Source organism: Vulpes lagopus, chromosome 5 (assembly GCF_018345385.1).
Source record: "Vulpes lagopus strain Blue_001 chromosome 5, ASM1834538v1, whole genome shotgun sequence".
Taxonomy (NCBI): Eukaryota; Metazoa; Chordata; class Mammalia; order Carnivora; family Canidae; genus Vulpes; species Vulpes lagopus.
In genome coordinates, this window is record NC_054828.1 from 59,897,566 (window position 1) to 59,914,227 (window position 16,662).

The 16,662-nt window shown below is 38.7% G+C and overlaps 1 protein-coding gene across 2 annotated transcripts in view; it reads right to left on the bottom strand.

Annotated features, from left to right (window-relative positions):
- The window catches only part of CAND1 (cullin associated and neddylation dissociated 1), a 42,129-nt gene extending 25,910 nt beyond the window's left edge, over window positions 1-16,219 (bottom strand). The window contains exons 1-2 of one of the 2 annotated variants that reach the window (XM_041755503.1): window positions 15,911-16,219; window positions 4,865-5,008 (exon numbers count right to left, since the gene is read on the bottom strand). In XM_041755503.1, coding sequence (XP_041611437.1) covers window positions 4,865-5,008; window positions 15,911-15,978 — 212 coding nt within the window. In that variant the 5' untranslated portion in view covers window positions 15,979-16,219. Of the gene's footprint in view, window positions 1-4,864; window positions 5,009-15,278; window positions 15,488-15,910 lie in introns of those variants that run through there. The other variant, XM_041755504.1, reaches the window with a different exon arrangement.
- Between the last annotated feature and the right edge of the window lie 443 nt (window positions 16,220-16,662).

Below are 16,662 nucleotides of genomic sequence, written 5' to 3' on the forward strand. Positions count from 1 at the left end.
AGTACTGAAAGAGAGAGATAATCACTGATGACCTCTATTTAGGAGAAAATCCCAAAGAGTCAATAAAAACTACTGTGACTATAAAGTAGTATGAGATGCTATGGTTCACTATTAAAAGACAGTATTGTTAAGATGTTGACTCTCAAAAAAAAAAAAAACAAAAAAAAAAAAAAAAAAAAAAAAAAAAAAAAAAGATGTTGACTCTCTTCAAATCTCTATAGCTTCAACACAATCCCAATCAAAATCTGAGCAACCTTATTTTTTTAAAAGAAATTGAAATTGACAAACGGATTCTAAAATTTACAATGAAAATAGAAAAAAAAACTTAACAAATCAAAATTCTCTTGGGAAAGGAAGAATGAAGCTAGAGAACTTATACTACCTTACATCAGACTTCTATAGATCTATACAGGGGGTTTTCAAGAAAGGGCAATTTTTACCCTCCAAAAGACAGCTGGCAATGTCTGGAGACATTTCTGGTTGCCACTCCTGGGAAAAGAAGGAATGCTACTAAGGAATGCTACTAGTAGCATTCCTTAGTATTAGTAGCTAAAGGCCAAGATCCTGCCAGACAAATCCTACTGTACACAGAATACAGAGGATAGCTCCTTACAACAAAGAATTATCTGCCCAAAAAGTCAATAGTGGCCAAGGTTGACTAATACACTACACTAATACAACAGTTTTGCACTGGCGTAAGAATACACAAAAACATCAATGGACCACAAGACAGTTGTGAAACCTACACACTCAGTCAACTGATCTTTGATAATAATGCAATTCAATAGGGAATAGAAGATGTTTTCAATAAACAGTGCTTCAACAACTGGATGGATGTACATATGAAAAAACTGAACTCAAATCCTACTTTATAAAAATTAGTTCAAGAAAGATCATAGGACTAAAAGTAAAGCTGAAACTATAATAAGGCTTTTAGAAAAAAGCACAGGAGAAAAATGTTGCAACATAAGGCAAAGGTTTATGACATGGAAACCAATTATCATAAAAGAAAAGTTGGAATTAATATAGAAGTTAAATCAATCAAACAAAATTTTAAATTCAATTTAAAAACTTAAGCTCATCAAATTGAGAGAAAATATTTCTATCTTTTTTTTTTTTTTTTTAAATTTTTATTTATTTATGATAGGAACACAGTGAGAGAGAGAGAGAGGCAGAGACACAGGCAGAGGGAGAAGCAGGATCCATGCACCGGGAGCCTGACGTGGGATTCGATCCCGGATCTCCAGGATCGCGCCCTGGGCCAAAGGCAGGCGCCAAACCGCTGCGCCACCCAGGGATCCCGAGAGAAAATATTTCTAAAATGTATATATCAAAGAGCCTACCTAGAATATATGAAGAATTCTTACAATTTGATAATAAAAAGACCACCTCAGTTTCAAAACTTGGGAAAAAGTCCAGGAAAAAAAAAGTCCAACAAACACACAAAACAGCACCAGAGATTATTAGTCATCAGGAAAATGTAAATTAAAACTTTACCTATACACTTACTGGAATGGCTAAAAGTAAAGAGTGACAAAACCAAGTGTTGGTGAGAATGTGGAGACCACTAGTACTTCCATATAAAATGATACAAAGACTATGGGGAACAATATGGCAGTTCCTTCAAAAAAAAATCTAAATGGAGAAAAGCAATTTCATTCTTAGGTCTTTATCCATAAGAAAGACCTATATGTTAAAAAAGGAGTCATAAAAGAATGTTCACTGTAACTCTATTCATAATGGCCGAGCCCTAGAAAGAAAACAAATATATAAACAGACTGGTATCAATGGCTACTAATCAGTAATAAAAAATCAAGAAATAATAACACACCTAACATGATGTATCTCACAGATGTCATGAGTAAAAAGAGCTAGACACAAAAGAGCACATACTGTATAACTCCATTTATATGAAGTTCTAAAACAGGCAAAACTAATTTAAAGTGCACAAAACAATGTAACCTTAAGTAGGGATGGTGTATGTGAGGTAATGATACAATTTTATCTTTTTCAAATGGTTATCCAGTCTTATAAAAAAAAAAGGCCAACTTTCTATCATGTATTTTCTATTTTACTCCATTTGTCCATTAATGTCTCACTACTTCACTGCTTTAATTAGAGAAACATAATAGTCTCTTTTTATATCTCGTTGGGCTAAGCAACAACTCTCCATCTTCAGCAACTATCATACTTTCTCAGGGTTTTCTAAAGCAAACACCTGCCCCCCTCTCCCTCCGACCAAAAATACTTTTAAATCAACTTATTAGCTTGTGGAAATAATGGATTTTTACAATTAAGTTAGCACTAAATTAGCTTGGAGAGAATCAACAACTTTGTTGAGTTATCCTATCCAAGGACATGGGATGTGTTTCCATTTGTTCCAAGTATATTTTTGTTAGAGGTCAAGGATATTTTAAAGTTTCCTAAAGTTTTGAAAAAGATAAAATTGTAACCTTACCTATACCCTCATTCAAGGTCACTATTGTAGCATTTCTTGTTACATTTAATTCCTAGGCATTTTGTCTTTCTGTTGCTGTAATAAATGGACATTTGGTTCCATGAGATCTTCCAATCGGTTTATTTGTTTATATGAAAACTACAGATTTTTGTTCATTACCCTTCACACCCTGTTACTTCACTGAATTCTTACTGCCCACATTAAATTTTTCTTGACTTGCTTATTCTCATGTACCTTTCCTAATTCTTACATATCAAATTTTATTCCCCCTTGTCCTATAGTGGCTAATATCTTCAAAAAGAATGTGGCAGAGATAGAAACGTATCTTTGCCTTGTTCCTAACTTTAGTGTGATGGGAGCTGGTAATTTATCCATTTCTGGGTTGAGGTACGTATATATGCATGTACATCTAACATTAAAAGTGGTCTTGGCGGGCAGCCTGGGTGGCTCAGCGGTTTAGCGCTGCCTTTGGCCCAGGGCATGATCCTGGAGACCTGGGATTGAGTCCCAGGGCTCCCTGCATGGAGCCTGCTTCTCCCTCTGTGTCCCTGCCTCTCTCTCTACCCGTGTCTTTCATAAATAAATAAATAAATAAACAAACAAACGAATGAATGAATGAATGAATAAAATATTAAAAATAAAAAAAAAAAAGGTCTTGGCAACTCCCTGTTATTAAATGCTTCCCTTGAAATAGGTAGTGAATTCTCCTTAGTGAGATAAAGCATCCCTGACCTGTTCTTCACTCCAGTGACATATTAAGTATGATGCTGGTCTTTGGAAGGTGTTTCATTCTCTAAATACACTAAGCAGCCTAAATAAATGTTGTGTTTTGGGTGGTTGTTTTTTTTTTTTTTTAATCAAGCTCAGTGCCTGAACAACTGTGTTTTCTTCCTCTTATTTATTAACATAAAACGAAATCAGAACTTGTTACCAATAACTGGTTTAGAGTAATACTAGAACTCCCCGTACTGGAATTATCTGTTCTTTGAGGTTTCAAAGACATGTGCAAAAGATTTCCAGGCCTGAGCTTCTTTTGAGTGATGACTTCTCTGACAACTTTCTCAATTTCTTGGTAAGGTTACTTAGCAATTTATCTATCTATTGTGACTTTCCCTCCTCCAAGAATCAGGTCTTGAGTTATCTCCTACTATTATTATGTTTATATCTTCCCTTTTTTCTTGAATATATTCCATTTCTTCCCCCAACCTGTTAATTTTAAGTATAAAAGGTATTCAAAAGATCAAAAGCTCCGGTTTCTAATGAGTAAAGATCCATATGCAAGTGAGTAAGACTTATGTACTTCTCAATTTGGGACAAACACTACTTTTTATTACTATTTTTAAGAGCTGGTAAATGTTCATATATTTTGAAGAGAATTTAATTTTACTAAGGCAAAAAAAATTAAAAGATGAAAAATAACTAACAAAATTATACTAATTTCTATTATTCTGCAACTTATCCTTTTAAGAGCCATTTTATCTTAAACTAGCAAATGTCCCAAGTTACAGAAAATTGTACTCCATGTCTAGAAATTCTATGCTGACCAGTGATTTCTCATTGGTCTGTTTTCACAGCAGGTTTGTAAAAGCTAACCTCAAAACAAACTTAAAATCTTTATAATAAAATGAAATAAAGGAGTCATAATGAGACAAAACTTTATTTAAATTGATGCCTAATTATTATAGGATATACAAAATGACATAAATCCCAGTTTGTTATATGAAACTAAAGGTTATATTTTCTAATAACTTACTATGTAGATTGTTAAGGTTTTCTAGTATTTGATATGCATAAATGAAATAATTTGTTAACAGAATTTACTGAGAACTCAAATTCTGTACCCTATTACTAAGTCAAATTGTCAATTTCATGTCTGGTAAAAAGACACTCTTACTGTACTGTACACAAAGATAATTGGAATTCTCACAATTTTTAGGAAAAACTCTGAAACTGCTGTATCATCAGTCTTAATTTCTGTTAACCATGGTTTTAACTGCTGCTATTCTTTATAAAGTCTTATTATTTTTTACTTCCTTTGATCATTGGTTCTTAAAATTTTCAAAAAGAGATGAATAGAGGCTGGTAAGCCCTTAACTCAGCTAAAAAAAAAAAAAAATCAGGTCAAACAAGTGAGAGAACCACTCTTTCTGGGGACTCCTATACTTACTTCATGCGAATTAAAATACGATAAATGGCTACACCTAGTTAAAATATAAACTTTAAGAAGTAGATAATACGCACCACATACAAACATTATTCACCACTCACCTGCAAATTCTAAAGAAAACTCCAGAAAGACAGTACAAGACTAAGATAATTTACCAACTATTACACTGAGTTTTTTTTTAATGGGGCTGATAGGGGTGGGTAGCAAGTAAAAAAAAAAAAAAAAAAACACACACTTACCATTTGACAGCTAAATTCTGTACCTCTCCATTTTTATCTTCCAGTAACTTCAAAATCATTTTCACTACTTTCCTTTCACTATCGTCGTCCAACTTGATGGAATCTTTCTGCAGTTCTGTCATCAAATCATTTGTAGCCATAAACCTATCAAAAAATTAAATTTGTTGATAATTTAAGTTTTTAAAGCATTAATAAAAAAGACACTGTCTTTCAAATCTAATGCTATCATCCTTATCTAAGTAAGTCCTACTTTTAAAAAAGAAACCATCACTTCGAATTATCTCCCCCAGGTCAGTCCTGTTTTAAGTTACTGACAGGATCTACAGTGGGTGCTCTTTCACTCTAATTAACTATATCATTGCTTTTAGGAGAAGACAAGCGCCTCTTTACTTTTTCTTTGCATGTCGTTTGAATTTTACTTAGGAAACCTTTAGCTACGAATATTAACAATATCTTCCGGGCAGCCCCGGGGTGGTGCAGCGGTTTAGTGCCGCCTGCAGCCTGGGGTGTGATCCTGGAGACCCAGAATGGCGTCCCACATCGGGCTCCCTGCATGGAGCCTGCTTCTCCCTCTGTCTGTGTCTCTGCCTCTCTGCCTGCCTCTCTCTGTCTCCGAATAAATAAAAAAATAAAAAAAATAAAAAAATAAAAAACAGTATCTTCCTATACAATATTGTGTGTTGGGAATGAGGGGTGGGGGTCACATTAAAAAATTACTGGGAAATTTCCAAAATACAAATTCTCACCTCCACTCCAACTCCCATCATAAGGTATCCAGTCTATTTTCAAAATGGTGAAGAGGTGATTCTAGAACATTGTTCCATCTGACACCCAGCCCCCCCCCCCCCGCCCCTTAAGAACCACTGCCAAAGACAAGTTTAATACTGAAAAGCCTAACAAAAAATGTAGAGCGACCAACTGTTTAAACTCAGCTTTAAATAAAAGGGTTGAACAGAAGACAAAAATAAGGTAAAGAGTCTCAGATTTTTTTCTCATATACCTCACCAGGCAATTCATTCTTTTAAAAATAAATCCTCAGAGTAATAGATAATTCACCTGAAATAAAGCCCCCATAATTCGTTTAAAGGCCAAATGAATTTTTCCAATGATTCTGGTTCTTCTCTACTTATTGAAATAACCTAACTGCAATAACTACTTACTTAATGCCTTTTTGTTGTATTTGAACCAAATCAAGTTTGAGTAAAAAGTGTACTACTTTATACTACATATAGGAATGTCAAAATCTGTTTAATTAAAAAACACTATTGAAGCTGAAATGATATATAGCCATGCAGATAGTCTGGCAATACAGGTGATAAACTATGTGATAAAGATCGGCAAAATAACTTATTAATTTAGGAATTCATTATTTTAAGGAGTCAGTATGTTCATTTAATGCTAATTTAACAAAGTTTTATTTATTTTTTTTGACAAAGTTTTAAGCTACAATGCAAAAACAATTCTTCCCAAGTTTCGTGAAATAGCTTATAAAGTCTGTGTTCAAATTAGGATTATACTAGATAAAGTACTTTTTAAAAATAAACATAGTTCTAATCAGTGGCCCCTTCCCAATTTATATGATGACTAAAGAAATTAAAACCACACAATATCCTAGAAAATAAAAAACAAAAAATTGAATAAGAGGCAACTAATGCAGGAATTCTTTATGAAAAGCATTAAAATATCTTAGCTATTTTACTTACTTTAAGATCATGAAATAAAACCACAGTAGTTGGGACCTCTAAAGATCCCTGAAATGTTCATCATCTGGTTGGAAAGAAACAGACCATCTTCAATTTAGGTAAAAAAGCAAATAACCCTAACGCAAAAAGTTGCTTTATGGTTCTGAAGGGAATCTATTGGTACACACATTCTTTCCTTGATTTACCACGTATTTACTCATTGCCTACTACACTACAAAGGCTGCACTATGAACAAAGGATAGACAACAATAAAAGAAGTCTGAATTTCAAAAATTTATGATTAACGCAAAACCACAAGATACCACCTCACAACAGATTGGCTAGTCTCAAAACTACAAGAAATGATAAGCACTGGCAAGGATGTGGAGAAAAGGGAACCCTCGTTTCCGGTAGTAGGACGTGAAACAGTGCAGCCACTATGGAAAATGGTTTTGGAGGTTCCTCAAAAAAGTAAAAATACAAATAGCATATAATCCAGTAATAAGCCCACTATTTCAAAAAGATATATGCTCCCCTATGTTCATTGCAGCATTATTTACAATAGCCAAGATATGGAAGCAAATGGATTAAAGAACAAGGGAATATTTTATAGAATAGCCAAAAAATAAAAAATAAAAAGAATGAAATCTTGCCATTCTCAACAACATGCATGGACCTAGAGGGTATGGAAGGGGATTAAGAGGCACAAACTTCCAGTTACAAAATAAATGGCAGAGATGAAAAAGTAAAGCATAGGGAATATAGTCAATAACATTGTAATAATTTTGTATTGTGACTGACTATACTTAGCATGATAAGGACTATATAATATATAGAATTAGAATTGTCAAATCACTTTGTTGTATACATACAACTAATACAACATTGTATGTCAACATTCAATACAAGTTTTTAATTTTAAGAAAACTATGACTAGATTTTTTTTTGGAGTTTTAAACATTTTTAATAAAGTTGAAATGAGCACCAGTATAAATAGCAATAGGTAGTATTTTTAAAAATCAGAAAAATAAACTGAGATAGTATGAAGTTATGTTACTTTTAAATGGTGACCTCCAAATTATAAAGTCCTAACAATTTCTTCCTTCTGTTAATTTGGTATAAAAATTTGTACTACAAATCATCCTATAAGAAAGTTGTTTAACCAGCTAAAAAGCTGTCCATGGCAAATTTAAAAGCCAATTTGTAAAATGTCTCTTAAGCATGTAAAGTTTTAGGCATGGTGCTAAGACCTAACATGATAAAACAGACTTAAGTCCCTCCCTAACCTTTTCATCTAATATGGCAGCCAGGTAAAGGGACAAATCTTAATCTTACAGATTTTTAAAAATACTCAAGGACATCTGACACTGATCACAGCAAAGAACAATTAGTTTAGATCTCACTGATTAACAAGGGTGTTAATGGGGAAAATGAGGCATGGGGAAAGCTGGTTTGGAATTTTATTTTTTTTTTTAATTTTTTATTTATTTATGATAGTCACAGAGAGACAGAGAGAGAGGCAGAGACATAGGCAGAGGGAGAAACAGGCTCCATGCACTGGGAGCCTGATGTGGGATTCGATCCCGGGTCTCCAGGATCGCGCCCTGGGCCAAAGGCAAGCGCCAAGCCACTGCGCCACCCAGGGATCCCTGGTTTGGAATTTTAAATTTTTATTTTTGTCTGTGTTGGGGTGGGGGTGGTGGCAGCAGCAGCAATGCTGAGGGCCAGAGGTATGACATTTTCAAGTGAAGGGCTAAGAAGGAGTTAAGTGTGGCTGGGACATAGGCAGATAGAAACTTAACAGGAAGAAGATGAAAATGTAGGCTGATGTTAAGATAATAAGATCTTATATACTCACTGACTATACAGTGAGAACCTATTATGTATCAGGTACTGTGCTTGATCCTGTGTAAACAAGAGACGGCAAAAGCAAACAGAGCTCCTGCTCTGTTGGAGCTTACAAGACAATCAAATAGTCACACTAGTTTTAAAAACTACATATATGGGTCAATTATATATGTAATTATGAACAGAAATAAATCCTAGATGGGATGGAAAGGAATATGGAACAAAGAAAATTCAATGGTATAACAAAGTATCCTGATGTAGATTGCACTAGGGGTTGTGCATCAGGAAGGACTAAACTCTTAAACTGAAGCACGGGCAGGAATTTTTCTTAGGTGGTAGGGGGAGGCAAGAGATTAAGGGGATTTGGGGGTCTTTTTTTTTGGATTTTAGTCTTTAAGAGCAATGGGAAGCTACTCAAAAGCATCTGGGGCAGAGATGGAGAGTATACAGAAATGATCAAATGTGCATTCAGAAACATTACTCCAGCTATACTGCGGTCAGAGTTAAGAGGGAACCAATCTTCATCTAGCCAAACTGACTACAGAACAGTTAGGAGTTACTGTAGCAGTCTAAGTGAGAAATGATGGTAGCTAGAATTAGGGTTATGACCATCAACCAACCGAGAAAGAAAAATGGACAATTCTCATGATTAGCAGAGTAAATGCCTTGTTTCACCTCACATATTGTAAAAAGTATCCTCTTCTCTATCTAGTGCCACATCTTTTGCAAGTTTGTGCTTTTTGTTGATAGTTCTGTTCAAAATGATCCCCAAGCATAGCTAAGTGCTGTCCAGTGTTCCTAAGTACAAGAGAGCTGTGACGTGAAAAACATACATGTAATAGATAAGCTTTTCTTAGGGATAAAATGATGGTGCTGTTGGCTGTGAGCACAATGTGAATCAACATATTAAGTAAGGTTGCCTTTAAATAGAAATAAACATAAAACGAGGTTATGAACTGATCATCTATGAAAATGCTGTGACTAAAAGGCTCACGGGAACCTACCATCATATTTCCTCCAGAAGTTAATGGCTTGGTATCATTAATTCAATGTTCATGGTAACTTTATAACCTACTGAGAATAATGAGAACCAACTATATGAGATTTAAAAGGTTAAAATAAGTCTTTGAGGTGGATTAGATATGGGGACGGTAAGGGAGGAGTTAGAAAATGGACAAAGAAGTAAGAGGAAAACCACAGGACTTGGGTATTACAGTCAGATATGTATCCCTTCCAGAGTTTGTTATTTAGTGCCATTGTCTGGTCAGATCGTTTGACCACTGATCTTACAACAGGAGAAAGGATTCATAAACCTGGCTCAACTACAGACTACACTGAATGGCCATTCATCTGAGCCTAATCAACAAAAATCTCAACAATAATGAAGATGTGAACATCATAAATCAAAGATGTCCTACAGCCCAATTTCATCTGTCCTCGGCCAAAAGGGAGGATTGAGAAAGAAAAAAAGAAAACAGTAAAAGTCCAGGAATCTAAGATTCATACCCATATCTGAAGATTATTCCATATCTAAGATTCATACCCATATTTGATGCTTACAACAAGAGAATATCATTTTCCTGGACATAAACCACCCCAGAGAACATCCATTTCAGACAAGTTCACTTAACACAAAATACCAAACATCTTCCTAACTCACTGACTGCTATTTCTTCACCAATTATAGCCTTTGCTCTGCTTTAGTCTTCCCTCCTTGTAGATGTCAAATGATGGAACTGCCCCACCTTCCAACAATCCAGTGTGAAACTCTACTTCCTTACTCTTCCCAAAATTACCCAAATGAATAGGTCCTGATACCCTTTAACTGAGACTTCCCAAAGTGTGTGTTCTTCCTCACTATAATGGTAATAAACCCAACCTGTGTCAAGGATGCCTAAGAGAATTTCATGAAGAAAAAAGTGAAAAACAGTAGTTTTATACCAAAAAATGAGCATAGAAAATACCCACTGAATTAGTGGTACATAGAGCTTCTAAGAAACTTGGAGGGGAGTAACTTCAGTGATCTTAGAAGGGCAATAGCTAAGAAGTTTAGAGTTTATCTTGTAATCAATAGGAATTAGTGGGGAAGACAATAATCAGCTATGATAGAAAATTATAATGGAAAAGTTACCAATAGACTGGATTAAAAAGAGGCCTGAGACAGTAAGACTAATTTGAGAAATACTCAGAAAATTAAATGAAAGAAAAAGGTAGAAGGGTGACATGAGGGTTTTCCAACTGGAACATCTGGTACATGGTAACATAAAAAGGCAAAGTAAGAATACAAAAGGCTTAAGGTGAGAGAGAGCAAAGTTAAAATGTTAACTTTCGGGCTTCTACGGCAGTCCCAGGTGGATATAACCTACAGGCAGTGCCATCTCATGTACTCAATAAATATTTTAGGGGTATCATCATTAAGAACTGTGCCAGGCTCTGCAAACAGTTATGAATAAGACAGTCTGTAGACTAGAACTTACACACCTGGCTGATTCTACTGGACTTAAAGTTCCTTGCAGGGAGAACTTATTCATCTTTAGTAAATCCAATGCAGAGATACACAGAAACAATGGTAGAAATGGATACCTTATACAATGAGCAGTCTCACAACCCTTCCCCTCATACACAAGCACAATTTTACCCTTGTTATTAACAGAAATCTAAATGATATGGGCCAACTGCGCCATCCAGTGAACCAATTATTTTTCAAAGAACTCATACACACACCACCATCTCATTTTCTCATTTATTCCCTTACGTTATGAATTTAGGAAGGTCTTAATACTGTCCATGTAAATAAAACTAATTTTTTAGTCCTCTTTCTTCTTCCTGGTTTCCTCAATGAGATCTATTTTTCCAGTGGTGAGCCTTAATCACTGCTGATAATCAGTGTTAGAAGTATACCTTTATCAACAAAAATCATGTAGTGAAATCCAGTAACTTACTGCCGTCAATCTGCAAAGTACTTAAAGTGTCCAGAAAACACCTTCTTAAGCTCTAAAAATCTGTTTCTTCTGATTAAACTTACTTGTCCTTAAGCACAAATAGTGCAGAGAACCTCACTAGTATTTACGGTCACATTATTGTTTCAGCTATGTTACAGGATTTCTAAGGTTCCTTCCAGCTCTGAAAGTGTAGAATTCCCAGGCCTGAGATTTTTATTAGCATCTTAAAGTTTCCAAGAAAAAATACCTAATATCCAAAATACACACACACACACTAAATTTGGTGGCATAAACCATTATCAAACTAGGAAATTCTGCAATGCAGTAAATTATTTTAAGATTGTACCAAATGGTATTTTAAAAAATTGATTGATTTCTGAATGAAAATGGTTTTTTGAAATTTCCCCAAATCCTTACATGCTTAAGAGAACTTTGTAATTAAAATCCAACTAAAACTAGTACCTGAGAACCCACAAGGCTCAGTTGGAGGACGTAGTTCAGTAAAACGAGGTCCCTACCCTCAAGCGGTTCCCCTCAACCATACTCCCAGCTGCAGTGAAGGTCACCAACTTGTATAGTGTGCCTTCAGGCTTATACTCATCTTCCCTACCTACAATTTCAAGACCTAGCTCAGATGACTCCACAAACATGAACCTCCTTGCTTTCATATTCTCTGCCACTTAAGCCTCACAACTACACATTGCCGTGGGTTCTTCATCTTCATAGAAGTGTCTTAACCATTGAACAAGCATGTAAATATTACTCAGAGCAAGCATTATATCTTAAACATTTTGTAGTCCCTCTCAAGGAATTACTTAAAGTGTTTTCCAGTACAAAATATACCATAAGCCTAATTGAGAGAGAACTAAAATTTAAGTTCTTAATGTCCCCTAGTCAAAACCCTGGAGAAGTAACATAACACGGTAGTTAAGATTAAGAGTTCATGGTGGATTGGGGGGCGAGGAGGTTGTCTGGAAATCCCAGATCTAATGTCTAACTCACTTTGGCCAAGTACTTAACATCACATCTCAGTTTCTTGGACTGGAAGAGAGATTGTTAGCATCCACATTACTAGAGTTATAAGGATAAACAGGATCAAATATATATAAAGCCGACAGAAAGCATTAATGTAAACTACTACTATGTAGAGAAAGGAAAATGTGGTAAATTTTCTTTAGCTCTTGATTCCTTGCAATACTCTACTTCAGTTGGTGGTAAAGCTTATGAAAATAAAAGCAAAACTTCAGTTACCTCAACCCACTGAATTTTCAATATTAACGAACAGTATTCACATGGTTCATGCACTTAAAAGTTTTCATTCTGCTATCTACAGAATTACCTACCTACTGACAATAAACCTTAATATACCATCTTCAAAGAGTACAGAACTCTAAAACATGAAAGAAAAAGGGTAACGGATGTACCCTCTCACCAATAAATTGAACCCATGAATCAAATCCTACAAAATGATTCTTTAAAAATGCTGACATCTGATGATTTTGAAGCCTGTACCTATTTCCTTATTTTCTTTACATGAACAGACTATGTCATTATCCGGAGACCTAAAATTTCAGGCCTATAAGAGACCTTTTGTAAGTACCCACATACAAGTCTCTCCAAGTAAAAATTTATTCCAAATTAAGTAACCTGCCCAAGACCTCACAGCTAGTTCACAATAAAGAATCCTACTAGACTAGAACCCATATATTGTGACCAGTAGGTCCTATGCTCTTTGGAATCTACCATGAGAAGAATAATGTTTTTTTTCCTGTTAGACACATTATTGTTTTCTTCTTCCCTTGGAACAAGAAGAGTGATTTGCACTAGATATTCTATAATACTAACTCTGACCTCAAGATTTTTCTGGTAGGTATTTTAAAACATGTAGCAACAACCTGTGATATTTACACCAAAATAAATTTCAAATGAGAAAGTACACGGCATAATTTTTTAAAAAAAGACACATACATTCAAATAAATGCCTATACTGATATTATACAGAAAAAGGCTCAAAATACTTGACTTCAAATGCACGCTATTTGAGTTAAACTCTTAAATATCTGTAATTTAGTATATACACACAGTACTTTAGTTCCAAAGGCTTGCCTGTTAACTGGATGGCTTCAGCGTATTACAAGTCTTTAAAACAAAGTTAATGAAAATATCTTAATGCCAAATTGTTGGAAGTCACTGTTTCTACACTTATTTTTTACACTTTTCTTCTTCTTCAACTATTAGAAATATATCAATACTACACTTCTAGAATAATCATCCTCCAAGCAATGTTTTTTTGATTTACTCTAGCTGAGACTGGGAGATAATTCTTATCAAGTTCAACACTGACTACAGCTTAATATCAAAGCATTATTTCTTTCAAATAGTTTATTTTAAAAAGTAAACACAAAAGCATGCATATATTAACTTTACAAGAAATTTAAGTAGCTGGAGTCAAAAATCACATATACAATATTAACACTACTTTCAACATGTTACCCATACACAAGTCTGCCTAGTTGAACAAAATCATGCTATTATAAGAAAGTGTTGTCTTTAATCTGAAGTTTGAATACAATCAGCATGACTTTTTCAGTACTTTCACAGATTGAGCCAAAATGACAGAAAAGGGGGTAAGAAATCACACCACACACTTTAAAGCTGAAAACATGTATGTACATATATATCCCACTCAAATGCGTATTTAAATTTCAGTGTCTTGCACTGGGAGCAAGCGAAACTTCATAGGGAAGTAAACAGCATTCTAATCCCTAAGAAACACACACACACACACACACACACACACAACAAAAGCAAAACTTTTATTTCCTCCAATAATCTAGATTTTGATCTACACAAATCTAAAATACCAAAAACAAAAAAATAAAACAAAACAAAAAACAAATCATGTCTCTTCCAGAAAGTCCCAACGCTAAAATCTTTGGTATTGACAAATTGGATTCTCAAAGTTTCAAAATGCTATACTTAACAACTCCCTAGGTAGCAAAACTTTAAAAATCATTCTGGCTTTGAAGTCACAGAACCAAAACTGTATTTCCCTGGCCACGTGACTACACCAGGACATCAACTTAATCTAGGGACACGATCACTACAGTTTTTCCCGCTTCTCCTTTCACAGATGGGAACATCTCTTCCTGGTAGATGAGGTCTGGACAGGTTTCCAGGAGGTAAAGGGTTACCGTTCACACATACACAAAACAAAATAAGGTAGCTCCCAGTCACAATTTTAATCAACGGTATCTGTACTTTCCTTAAAAATGCTCACAAAACACAAGCACCAAAGAAATAGTTTTGTTGTTGTTGTTGTTTTAGATCGGGAGCGTATTTACTCTGCGATGGGACAGGAGGTGGGAAGGAAGGAATGTAACCACCACACTAGTGCAAAAGGGCGGTGGGGGCGGAACCAGGACAAGCCGTGGAAACCACCATTCTCCGACGTGCGTGTTCCCAAGGTGTTCCCGGAACGCACAGCACAGAGACCCGGGGCACGAGCTCCGCCAAAGCCTCCTAATCCACCACCTTCATTTTTTTAAGAACGTCCATCAGCAAAGATGCATTTGCTCGCTTTACTTTTCAGGGTTAAGGTTCCCGAATTCACCCTGCTGGCAGTAATTTTGCATATAAGACAATGAGACTGAAACCCCGAGAGCCCGCTTAGTTTTCACCTGACAAGGTTAAAAAAAAAAAAAAAAAGACACGAGATGCTGGCGGGAAAGCCCTGCGAGTCCGGTTTCCTCACCCTGGCTGCGCCCCCCGCTCCCACTCCCTCCTCCCTCCCTCGCACCTCCACGAGAACCGGCCAAGCAAAAAGTTCAGAAGGACCCAATCTGCAGAAAGCTAAAGCTAAAGGGAGCAAAAAAAAAGAAAAGAAAAAAAAAAAAAAAACGAGAGAGAAAAAAAAAAGCAAATCATTGGAGCTGAATGCACCTAGGCCCACTCCCGTCTGCGGGCAGAGGCGGCAGCGGGGTCCGGGGCGGGCGGCAGGCTGAGCCCCGGCGGGCAGGGCGGCCTAGGGCCTGCGGCGGGCTGCCCCGGGGATCCGGCCTCCCCTCCTCCGGGCCTCCCCTCCTCGGGTCTCCAGGTCTCCGAGCCGCCCCGCCTCCAGGGCCTCCCCTCCCCCGGGCCCCCGGGCCTCCGGGCCTCCGGGCCTCCAGGTCTCTGGGCCTCGCCTCCTCCTGGTCTCCGGGTCTCCCGGCATCCCCTCCCCCCGGCCTCCGGGTCTCCGGGCCTCCAGGCCTCCCCTCCTCCCCGCCGCCCGGCCTGCCCAGCCTCCGGGCCTCCGGGCCTCCCCGCGCCCCCCCCGCCGCCCGTCCCTACACCCGGGGGCGAGCCAGCCCCGTGCCGGGGCTGGGGGCGGGGAGGCCCGGGGACGCAGGAGCGGCCTGGCGGGCGCGGCGGGCAACGGCCCGGGGCGGCGAGCGGGGGAGGGGGAGGGGGAGGGGGCGGAGGGCGGGAGACGGCGGCCTGCGGGGCGCGGGGCGCGGGGCGGGGGCCGAGGGGTGGGGCCCGGGGCGGCGGCCGCGGGGGCCCCAGGCCGCACCGCCGGGCCGCGGCCTCACCTGAAGTCCTTGTCGCTGGATGTCATTTTCTCCAGCAGATTGGAGATGTGGTAGGAGGCGCTCGCCATGTTGGCGGCCTGGGTCCCGCCCGCTGGCGCTGCCGGTGCCGCCGCGGAGGCCGGGCTCGTCGTGTCGCTCGCGGCGGCTCCCGCTCGCAGGGGCGCGGCGCCTGTCCCTGGGCCTAACGACGGCGGCGGGGCGCGCTCATGGGCCGCGGGGAGCCGACGCCTCCGCTCGGCCGGCCTCGCTCCCGCGCTCTCCGCGCTCGCTCCCCCGGGCAGGCGGCCAGAGCCCGCCCACCTCGCTCCGGGGCGGGGGCGGGGGCGGCGGACGCGGGCGCGGCGGACAGCGGGGTCAGGGTTCACGGAGGTCTCCCCGCGCACGCTGCGGCGGCGCCCGTCGAAACGCGACCCCGTTGGCTGACGGCCCCGTCCGTCTCCGCGTGACCCGCCCCCCAGGAGGCATGACAACGACCCAAAGCGGCTGTTCTCGCGAGACTTGACAGCGGCGGTTACGCGATGCGGGGGGGTGGGCGTCCCGCGAGGGGGGGGGGAACGTGCTGTAATCTGAGTAGCTTGACTTTTTTATTTTTGTATCCGTAGGACTGTAACGATTTCTAATTAGCATAAAGCGAGGGAGTAATGCTACTGAAGGCACCAACATAAGAATCATTACAAGCGGCTTCCATTCGAACCGGACGCGTGGCCTACTTTGCCTCCACCGCCGTGAAAATAATGCTGCCACGTGAAAAC